At 34.1% G+C, this 9,992-nt stretch overlaps 1 protein-coding gene and 1 pseudogene across 1 annotated transcript; one reads left to right on the forward strand and one right to left on the reverse strand.

Moving 5' to 3' along the window:
• Window positions 1–513: 513 nt before the first annotated feature.
• Window positions 514–7,743, forward strand: LOC140955314 (formate dehydrogenase-like; annotated as a pseudogene).
• LOC118057666 (uncharacterized) lies at window positions 6,952–8,964 on the reverse strand. Its single transcript, XM_035070304.2, has one exon. The coding sequence runs from the start codon at window positions 8,780–8,782 to the stop codon at window positions 8,369–8,371; it is 414 nt and encodes a 137-aa protein (XP_034926195.1). The 5' UTR covers window positions 8,783–8,964; the 3' UTR covers window positions 6,952–8,368.
• Window positions 8,965–9,992: the final 1,028 nt, after the last annotated feature.

The following is a 9,992-nucleotide window of genomic DNA, read 5'->3' on the forward strand; positions in this document are numbered from 1 at the left end:
TTAAAAAATAGTAATTGAAAGAAAAGGGATCAAAATTAAAATACAAAATAAGAGTGAGATTGAAAAGAAAATTAATTTAGTAAAAGGATTAAAAAAATTCAAAAGAATAAGTATAAAAATTAACTTAAAAAATCAAAAGAATATTTTGATTGAAGAGTGAAATTAAAACGAAAAATAAATTTTACAAAAAATATTAAGAAAAAAATTAAAAATCAAAACAACAAGAACAAAATTGAAAAAATAATACCATTAATTTGAATTGAAAAATAAAATTGAAAACCAATAAAACTTACACAAAAAGTTCAAGGTAAAAAAATTTGAAACCCAAAGATTGAGGACCAAATTGAAGAAGATAATATTTGACAAATTAAAATTGAAGGATGCAATTAAAAACAAATAAAACTTTTATAAAAACATCAAGACCAATAAGCCCCTTAACTCCATGTTTAATTTTTTTGCTTTTAATAATATTTTCATTGTTACTCTATTATTTTAATTTTTTATATTTCATCAAACCCTAATTTTATGAGTTGCTTGGATGGAGCTTTGGGCATTGGTGACTTGCTGGAATAACAAGGTCACCAGTGCATTGTAACTGATGACAAAGAATGGTCGGAATGTGGTGAGTGTATATCTTCTTTGCACAACATTTGTTGTGTGTCTCATTACACGCACCTGGCATAACATAAACTAAAGTAGGCCTCCACGTAAAAAGATGTAAGATGGGCAAGTATTGAATCCTCAATAGAATTACCATGAACAAGAGGTTGAAAATATAGCATATGATCACCATTGACAATCAATGTCAACATCTTCACACGAGGTTGAAAATATTAATAGCTACAAGCCTGCAAGTGTGTTGTTTTTAAGCATTTAGGTTTGTTGAATTTGTGTTCCTGTATATATAGGATATTAAGTGCTTCCCTCTTTTCAATGTTGTCTCAGTTACAGAAGATGAGCTTATGAGAATCCTTGTTCTTGTATCAAATTTCTTATCATCAAGTTATCAATGAGTGGAATGTGGAAATTAGTGCATACAGGGCTTACAATCTTGAAGGAAAGAAAGTGGGAACTGTTGGTTCTGGACGCATCAGAAGCCTTTCAATTGCACTCTAATGTATCATGATAGACTTGAGATAGAGCCATAGTTGGAGAATCAGACAGGGGAAAAGTTTGAGGAGGATCTAGATTCAATGCTTTCTAAATTTGACATAGTTGTCATCAACATGCCACTTGCAGAGAAAATAAGTTATGATTTCAACTAATTTTAAATATAGAATTTTGGATCTTTTGCCTTTAGATTTACTTTCCCTAATGACCTAAGGGAACAACAAGATCAACTGTTGATCTCCATGTCCTAATCGTAGTGATGACACTAAATGATTTCAAGATGCTTAGATTTGTGCCTTTTATTTCCAAGAATATTAGGATGGCTAGTTTGTTGATTTTTTGCTCTTCAACTATGTAATTGTCATACAACTTCACAAGCGTCTGTTTGATCTCCATGTCCTCATCACTACACCTTTCCACCCCGCGTATGTTACGGCATAAAGGATCAAGAGGGCAAAAAACCTATTCTCCTTGCTGGAATTGGTTCTGATCATATAGATTTGAAGGCAGCAGCTGCTGTTGGGTTAACTGCTGTAGAGGTCATAGGAAGCAATGTTGTCTCAGTTACAAAAAGATGAGCTCATGAGAATCCTTGTTCTTGTACAAAATTTCTTACCTGGATATCATCAAGTTATCAATCAATAAGAGTGGAATGTGGCGGCTATTGCATACAGGGCTTACGATCTTAAAGAAAAGATTGTAGGAACTGTTGGTGCTGGACGCTTCAGAGAGCTTTTACTCCAATGTTTGAAGCCTTTCAATTGCACTCTACTATATCATAATAGACTTAAAATGGAGATAGAGTTGGAAAATCAGACAGGGAAAAAGTTCGAGGAGGATCTAGATTCAATGCTTTCTAAATGTGACATAGTTCACTACTAAAAAATATAGTAATTAGCAACGGACTGCTCCGTTGCAAATAATACTAAAATCCGTTGCTAAAACAATTTAGCAACAGAATCAGCAACGGCAAAAATCAGATGTAGATTTATTGTTGCTGATTTTTTAGCAACGAATTTATCCGTTGCTGATTTCTCAGCAACGGAAAATCCGTTGCTTACACTTAGCTACGGATTTTCCAAGCAACGGATTTTTCGTTGCAAAACTAGCAACGGATTCTCCGCTGCTCATTTTAGCAACAGATCTAGTTTTGTCAACGGATTCTCTGGATAAAAGGGCTGGATTACTGGATGACAACAATAATGACATGCTCGGCACTTGCTAGGAATGCCAGTGGTAGTTGTACACCAATAACTCAACGCATCGTGACTTAATTTATTCGCCAAAAACTGAAGACTCAAGAACAATCAATCAATGTATTTGTGCAGGCAATACAATTGTCGCATTCTTCTTCTATCTGCAACATTTTTCAAAATTATTTCTTCGAGCTCCAAAATCTCAAACCCCATCTACTAGAGCTAACATGCAAGCACATGCACAGGTCACCAACAAAAGGAAAGGAAACTGGCAAAGTAGATGTGAGACTTTAAGGAAGGAGCAGCTTGAAAGGAAATAAATTATGGGATGGGAAGTAGCATGAACAATGAGAGTACAGAAAATGGGAGCGAACCCTTCTCCTTGTCAATTATTCTTACCTTCTCTAATCAGCAAAGTCAGATGCTAAGATGCCTCCTTTCCATCTCCATATATCTTTTACAGACCTACCTTCCTTCCTGTTATGGTAAAATAGCTTGATACACTCTCTCTCTCTCTCTCTCTCTCTCATGAATGATAGAGCTACTCAACAGAGGTGGAGTAAATAACAAAGAAAACAACACATGAAACAAAGAGGCATAGTCAGTTCCATTTACTTGCCATCATAGAAATTTGGACCACTCTCTCTTAACCTTAGATGTTGAGGTTGAAGTTTCCGTTGCTAAATTTAAATAATTATTTTTTTAATTAGCAACGGATTTTCCGTTGCTAAATTCAACGTAAAGTTTGCAATGGATTTTCCATTGCTAAAATCCGTTGCTGATATTAAAAGAATAATATATATGTAATCCGTTGCAAATCTGTTACTGAATTTAGCAACGGAATTATCTGTTGCTAAATTCAGATGCTAATAGCCCCTGTTTCTAGTATTGGTTGTCATCAACATGCCACTTACAGAGAAAACAAGGTGAATTAAGGTTATATAATGATTATTTTGCTGAAAATCTTAAATTCACTAAAATTCAATTTCGAATAAGATTTAGGATGAGTTGTCGTCTTTTTCTTCGGATCGCAAATGCAGTGGAAGCTCATAATCCATATTTCAAATAAAGAACAGATGTCTTGGTGTTTCTTGGTTTATCTTGCCTTAAAAAGGTAAACTGCAACTCACAGAATACTTGCATATGGTATTCATGGCAGATCTTACTGATGAATATCTTCAAATTGGGAGAAAGCACTGCGATAAAAAGTCTTAAAGCTTTTCGTCAAAAGCAATCATAGAAGTTTTTGGTGATTGGTATCTAAGGGCACCAAACGAGGCCAATATTTGTCGATTATTATCAATTGGAGAGCAACGTGGATTTCCAGAGATGTTAGGATCATTGATTGTATGCCTTGAAAATGGAAGAAATGCCCAATTGCATGGCATGGGATGTATACTAGTCATTGTCGTGAACCAACTATAATTCTAAAGGCAGTGGCTTCACAAGATCTTTGGATATGCATGCCTTTTTTGGAATGCCTAGATTATTAAATGATATTAATGTTCTTGATCGGTCACTTGTCTTCGCTGCACTTGGTGAAGGTCGTACTGCTCCTATCAATTATACAATTAATGGGCATGAATGTACAATGGGATATTATTTAGCAAATAGGATTTATCCTAATTGGTCAACCTTTGTTAAGACAATCCCAAGACCATTAGGAGCAAAGAGAAAATATTTTACAAGTAAGCAAGAGTCTGTAAGAAAGGATGTGGAACGGGCATTTGGGGTACTCCAATCTCATTTTGCAATTGTATGTGAAACTATTCAATGCTAGGATGAAGAAACGCTTGCAAATATTATGAAAGCTTGCATAATAATGCATAAAATGATTATTGAGGATGAAGGAGCAATGAACCTTGGATTTGACCATGAACGTGAAGTCAATTCCTTTATATCAGTGTCCACATGGTGAAAATACCAGAACTACATGATTTTTCTTCAAAACTCATAATTGAATCAGGGATGGAGCAACTGGCTCTCAACTATAAGAAGATTTGGTTGATATTTATGGAACAATATAGTAAATGAGTAGAATCATTAGATTTAAACTTCTTATGTCATCATAAGTTTCAAGTCTGAGTGCTCCACCTTCCTATAGAGCTTGGCATTGGCCTGCATCCATTCTACTGTTGGTCATTTTCTAATGAACCTTCCTACTCAACAAAATTTCAAGTCTGCCAAGCTTTTCAGGGATGAAGGGATCCAAATGTGCACCCCTTATGATGACCTGAAATGGGGGCAGGGAATGAATGCTAAAGTAGAGGGAGAGGAGCAAGGAATGAGATGCGATCCTAATGCTTGTTGGCAAAGGAATTTTGCAGCTCCTGGCTTGGGAGGGAGGATTAAGGTTCACGAATCCCAGGTCGGCTAGGCAGTAACTGCAGACCCTGTCAATCCATCACCCAATGGGGCATAGATAAAGATCAAGGATGATATCTCAGTCCGGGATCCACGAATCCTTTTTATGTTTTTATTTTTTTTTTCATTATTAGATTGTTATCTTTTTAAGTTAATTAATCCTACTTATTATTGTTAAGTGTTAGAAGAACTTCAAAAAAAGTATAATGAATTGATACCACTTTTATAATAATATATTTAAAATAACTAAGAAATTTTTACATATTTAATTAAAAATACATTACATTAAAAAATAAATAAATCTAGTTAATTAAAAATTAAAACCCCTCTTTAATATAATTTCTAACTTTCTATTTTGAAAAATACGCTATAGAAATTGGATCCAAATTAAAATATTTATTTTCATAAATTTGTTTTTTCTTTCTCAATCTTGTCCAATTCTTATTTCTCTTGACTTTGTTGAATCATCATAGCTTGTTGCTCTAACATAAACTAATTTTCAATTTCAACTATAGCATCCCTGAATTGCTGTAAGAGATTTGTTACAGTTGTCTTCCTCAACTTTATCCTTTTCTTATTTACGTTTAAGTCGTTCCATTTGCAGCCTTTCTGACAAATTGGTCTATCTTGATAAATCAATGGTTCACTGTCTTCTCCTAAACTAATAAATTAGGGGTAGATGGAGCTGATGAAGTCGAACTTGCATTGACATGACTTTTTTGTTTCTTATTTGACCTTTGATGTTGACTTGCACACTCAAATTGCTATTTGGGTTCTTTTATTTAAGATAACCCCAATGTTCTAGTTGAACATTATTGAGCATACATTATCGAGCATCATTAATCTGGTAAAAAATTAGAGAAATTAAATAATGTTTAAATATGTGTTAAACAATTTAACATGAAAATGAATATTAAGCATGAAAATGAAAATTAGTTTCTATACATGTGAATTAATAATAAACATTGCCTCCTACTTGTTCTAATATTACAATTTGACCATTTTTTGAACTAAAAGAGAATTGATATACTGGTTTAATTGTATTTTCAACAAGACAAAATATAATTAACTTCAATTAAAGATAATTTAAATAAAACTCTATATTTTTATCAATATTAGCTATCATTATTCCTCTCAATTTTGTCAAAGATAAACAACATAAATAAAAATTTTCCTTAACCCATATCAAAAACATAAAATAACAAAGAAATAAAATCATCACAAATATCATTAACAACAAAAGGTATAAAAAATCAACAGATATAAGAGAAAATAGAAAAAAGCTTTTAAATAAACATACTTTTTAATTTCAGCTAATTAAACAACGATGTTATTAATTAACTAGAGAATAATTGATTCTTGATTTTCTAAATTTGAGAGAAGATGAGACACAATACAAGATTTTAAAATTTACGAGTGTCTTTCCATTTGCTTTTAAAGGAAAAAAAACTATTGGCCAACGGTTATAAAAATAGCCGTTGTCAACGGTAATTTTATTTGGCCATTTCTACATAAACATGTAGAAATGGCTTTGCACAAGTTGAATAGCTATTTTAACTATTCATTTACCTACGATCGTTGGAATTGTTAAAGAGAAAAATAAAAGTTAAAAAGATGTTTTTTTTTTTTAAATTTAGCTTTTCATTTAGCTTTTCTGGTTGGAATGCTTCAATGATATTTTGATATCGATATTTAAAGATATTATGATTTTTTTTGGATTATGAAAGTTAAATATATGAATAAGGTTATGTTTATATTAATATTAATGAGGACTTATTTATTTATTAAAATTAAAAGGCTAAAGATATCAAAATTGGATTATTTATTATGTAGATATGAGTATCACGTAGTCTTGTATTTATCTCTGGATTTTGGAAAGTTAGTAAATATCAACCTTTGACTTGGTTTCTTCTCTCTTACGTCTCTCCTGAAGTTATTATCCAAAACAGAAGGAAAAGAAAAAAAGATCACAAAATCAATGATTTATCTTAGAATTTTACTTATGCACGGTCTCCTTGGTAAATTCCCTACAACATTTTAGGCCAGTAATATCACAAAATTTAGTAATAGCACAGTCATTTTTCCTCGATGATATCTGTTTTTGATATGAAATTTGTTTTTATGCTGTGGGTTAAAAATTTGAATATATATATAGTCAACGGAGACAATTATTTATTCATTGTTTTAGGAATTCCTTCCTCCTCAGTTTTGCCTTCCATCAGAGCTAATCTTTTGATGGAATAGACACCAATTTAAATTTACTATTATCATTGGAAGAAGCTAATTTAAAGCTAATTTACTATTATTATTGGAAGGGGATCCTTCATATACCTCATGAAGCTGATCAGTACTGTTGTTTAGTGCCTTGTTGTATTTGCAGTTCTTAGGAAACAAGGCGTTTAAATCGAAAGGACATGCTTTTTCTCTTGTTTCTTCTTTGCACTCCCAACTAAATAGAAGTTGAGGTGCTGTACTGCTAAATCAAGCAAGGAGGTTTATTGGGATGGCATCAAGAAATTCTTTGGAAATTATAGTCACTTATATTCTTATTCCTGCATTCTATTTCTACTCGTTTTCCAGGTTCGCCTTCTTGTAGTCCCAAATATGAAACCATATCTCCAGCTTCTTGAGAACCAAAAGAATGGGATGAAGAGGCATGAAGCTTGGCAAGTTTATGGAGCCTTGCTGGTGAGTTATTGTCTACTTAATAAAGAAATGATGCTTATATCCCTTGGAGACTGGCTACAAGACCACATATCTTCATTGTGCAGCAGGTCACTACATATATGCACATATCTTCAATTATACCATCTGAATGCTAAAGTTTGTGATGTGTCCGTGTCAAAGTATCTGTGGTGTGGAAATGAGATTTAGATCATCGATAACTGATGGTCCAGCCAATGTAGTGCCAACAAAATCCTCACCATTGCACATGCTACGGGAACCAATAGCTCCGGCTCCTTCAGGTGATTCAAAAAGGGGACCATCTACACCATCTCCGGCTCCGGCTGCAGAAATTGAAAATGCAAAGGTGATAGTGGGCATCTCAACCAGGTTTGGAACGATGACTTGAATACTGGGCATCTTCTGGTATCCCTGTTTGAGCTGTTTGGCGAAAGCATTCTCTCCTTCATTCCATCTCGTGAGATGTCATTGTTTTTGTGATGCGGGAAGTTTGTTTCATACGCATGCTAAACAAATCATGATGGCATCAGATGTTTAGAGCGCAAAATCTAGTTAAATCGAAGTTTTTATTTAACTAGACTTCATATTAGGACAGTTATTTCTTTAATTTTCATCTGTTCCCCTGGACCTGACACGCAAATTCTTTTACCATTCTGAAGCAACTCTGGTCTACCAATTCCATTCCCTTGAAGCTAAATTTCGAACGATGACTGAGATGCATCTAGCTCAATCCTTGTGCCCGTGCATCTATAAGTTGATGAAGCCCTCTTGAAAGAGGAAAGATATTCGTGTTTCTGTCAGCCTTTTGTTATACTAACCATGGCTGGATGGTCATGACCAAATTGCATTAGGAGAGAACCAAGTTTTAAGATACCAAATTGCACCAACAACAGAGCATTTCATTTATTTTCTTTGCTGCATCCAGCTAAACTTGGAATGCATTCGCAGAAGACAGAAATAACAAAGACAATTAATGAGTCAAGTATAGTGTAGGGTAATGGATGTGGAATTAATCAGGCAACCAGTTTAGCAGATTCCCACTCCACAGCCTTCTTCAGGAAACTGTCTTCTTCCAGGACCATCTGAACAGGCAAGAAACCCATACCACTGGCCATGGCTAGCATCATTTGCTTGGTCTCTGACTTGAACTCCTCCAAGTCCACTGTCCCATTCAAGTCATGATCAAATTGGACAAAAAGAGAACCATAGACGAGAGCAAGCTCGTCCGGGTCTGTTTCCACATCGACGCCGAAGTGGGTTTCCAATAACCTCAAACACTGCAGCTCCTTCAACATTTCCCCGTAGGAAAGCCGGCCGTCATGGTCTGAATCAAGGTGGGCGAAGCGGTCACATATTTGCGCGTTGAATGCTTCCTCGTCCTCCAGAAAGTTGACAATGGTGGCACCATCCAAAATCTCCACGCTCATTTTTGGTCTCTCGCAATTTACTCACAAACTAGAACAAGAGAAGGTTTGAAACCGTAAATTAAAGGGAAGCTTTAGAGAGAACTAATTTGATATTTTGATGAATCAGGAGTTGGTTCTGTGCTCTGTGAAACAAAGAGAAGCTTTCGAGATAACTGATTTGATGTTGATGAATAAGAAGGTACTGGTCTTGTGCTCATTTATAGGTAAATGAGGGGCACACAGACAGTTGAAGAGCAGTCAGAAATATAGTTAGCACCCAGTTTCCATTTGGTTTCTGCTTTCCAGAGATGCTTCTAATTTCCCTTTGCGGCATCGTTGTTTCACTCTTTGCACAATCTGCTGCTTCGAGGACCCGTCGGTCAGCCACTAAAAAAATATTATTAGAACTATCTTAAACAGGCGAGCCATCAGTCATAATCTAATGGCAACGGCAACTTGGGAACGGGCTTTTCGCCTAATAAAATTCGGTGGGCTAGCCGTGTTAATAAAGTCGAAAATCAAACGAAAGTTGATTTCTCAAAGTTCAAAGATGGTGCTGGTAATTTCAAAACACCCGTCGAAAGCACCGACAGCGGTCAATTTCCCTTCTCCTTCCGAGACAGACCATGTTCTATTTTTATTTATTTTTCCCACAATACAGCAAATATTGTACTATAGGTTTGATTTCACCTATTCTACATGTGTTGTTTGTCAAACATTAAATAATGGGCATATAGTTGTCGTAGAGATTTAAACAAACTTAATTATGGTTCTAACTGAATTTTTTCATTTTTTCAAAGATGGACTTTCAGAACTTGATGCTTGCAATATTCTTTACTTATTTATTTCCATTTCATGTTTAATGGATTATGTCACGAGTGATGTAAAAAATGACACGTTTTAAGTGCCTCTTGAGAGGTATTGTTAGGGAAAAAAAAAGTTTTGAGTTTAATTATAAAATTATAATTAAAATTTAGGAGTTGCCATTTAATATAATGGTTGATAAGAAACCTATGATCTGTAAGAATTTAAGTAAGGTATTGATTACACAAAAAAAAAATATATTTTTCCCAGTACATCCTATCTAAAGTATGCTATATTGTTATTTAATTGTTATTCTAAGTTAAGTTTTTTTTTGTTGAAATCGTTTAAGGGTTAAAGATAGATCTTTTTTCGTGAGGAAATCTATACTTTATGAGGTTGAATTCTAACCATTTTAAAGTCTAAATTT

This window comes from Populus alba, chromosome 2 (genome assembly GCF_005239225.2).
Source record: "Populus alba chromosome 2, ASM523922v2, whole genome shotgun sequence".
NCBI classification, from domain to species: domain Eukaryota; kingdom Viridiplantae; phylum Streptophyta; class Magnoliopsida; order Malpighiales; family Salicaceae; genus Populus; species Populus alba.

Excerpts from the sequence above, each read along its gene's own strand:
- LOC118057666 (XM_035070304.2), bottom strand. The coding sequence starts at position 8,782 with ATGAGCGTGGAGATTTTGGATGGTGCCACCATTGTCAACTTTCTGGAG.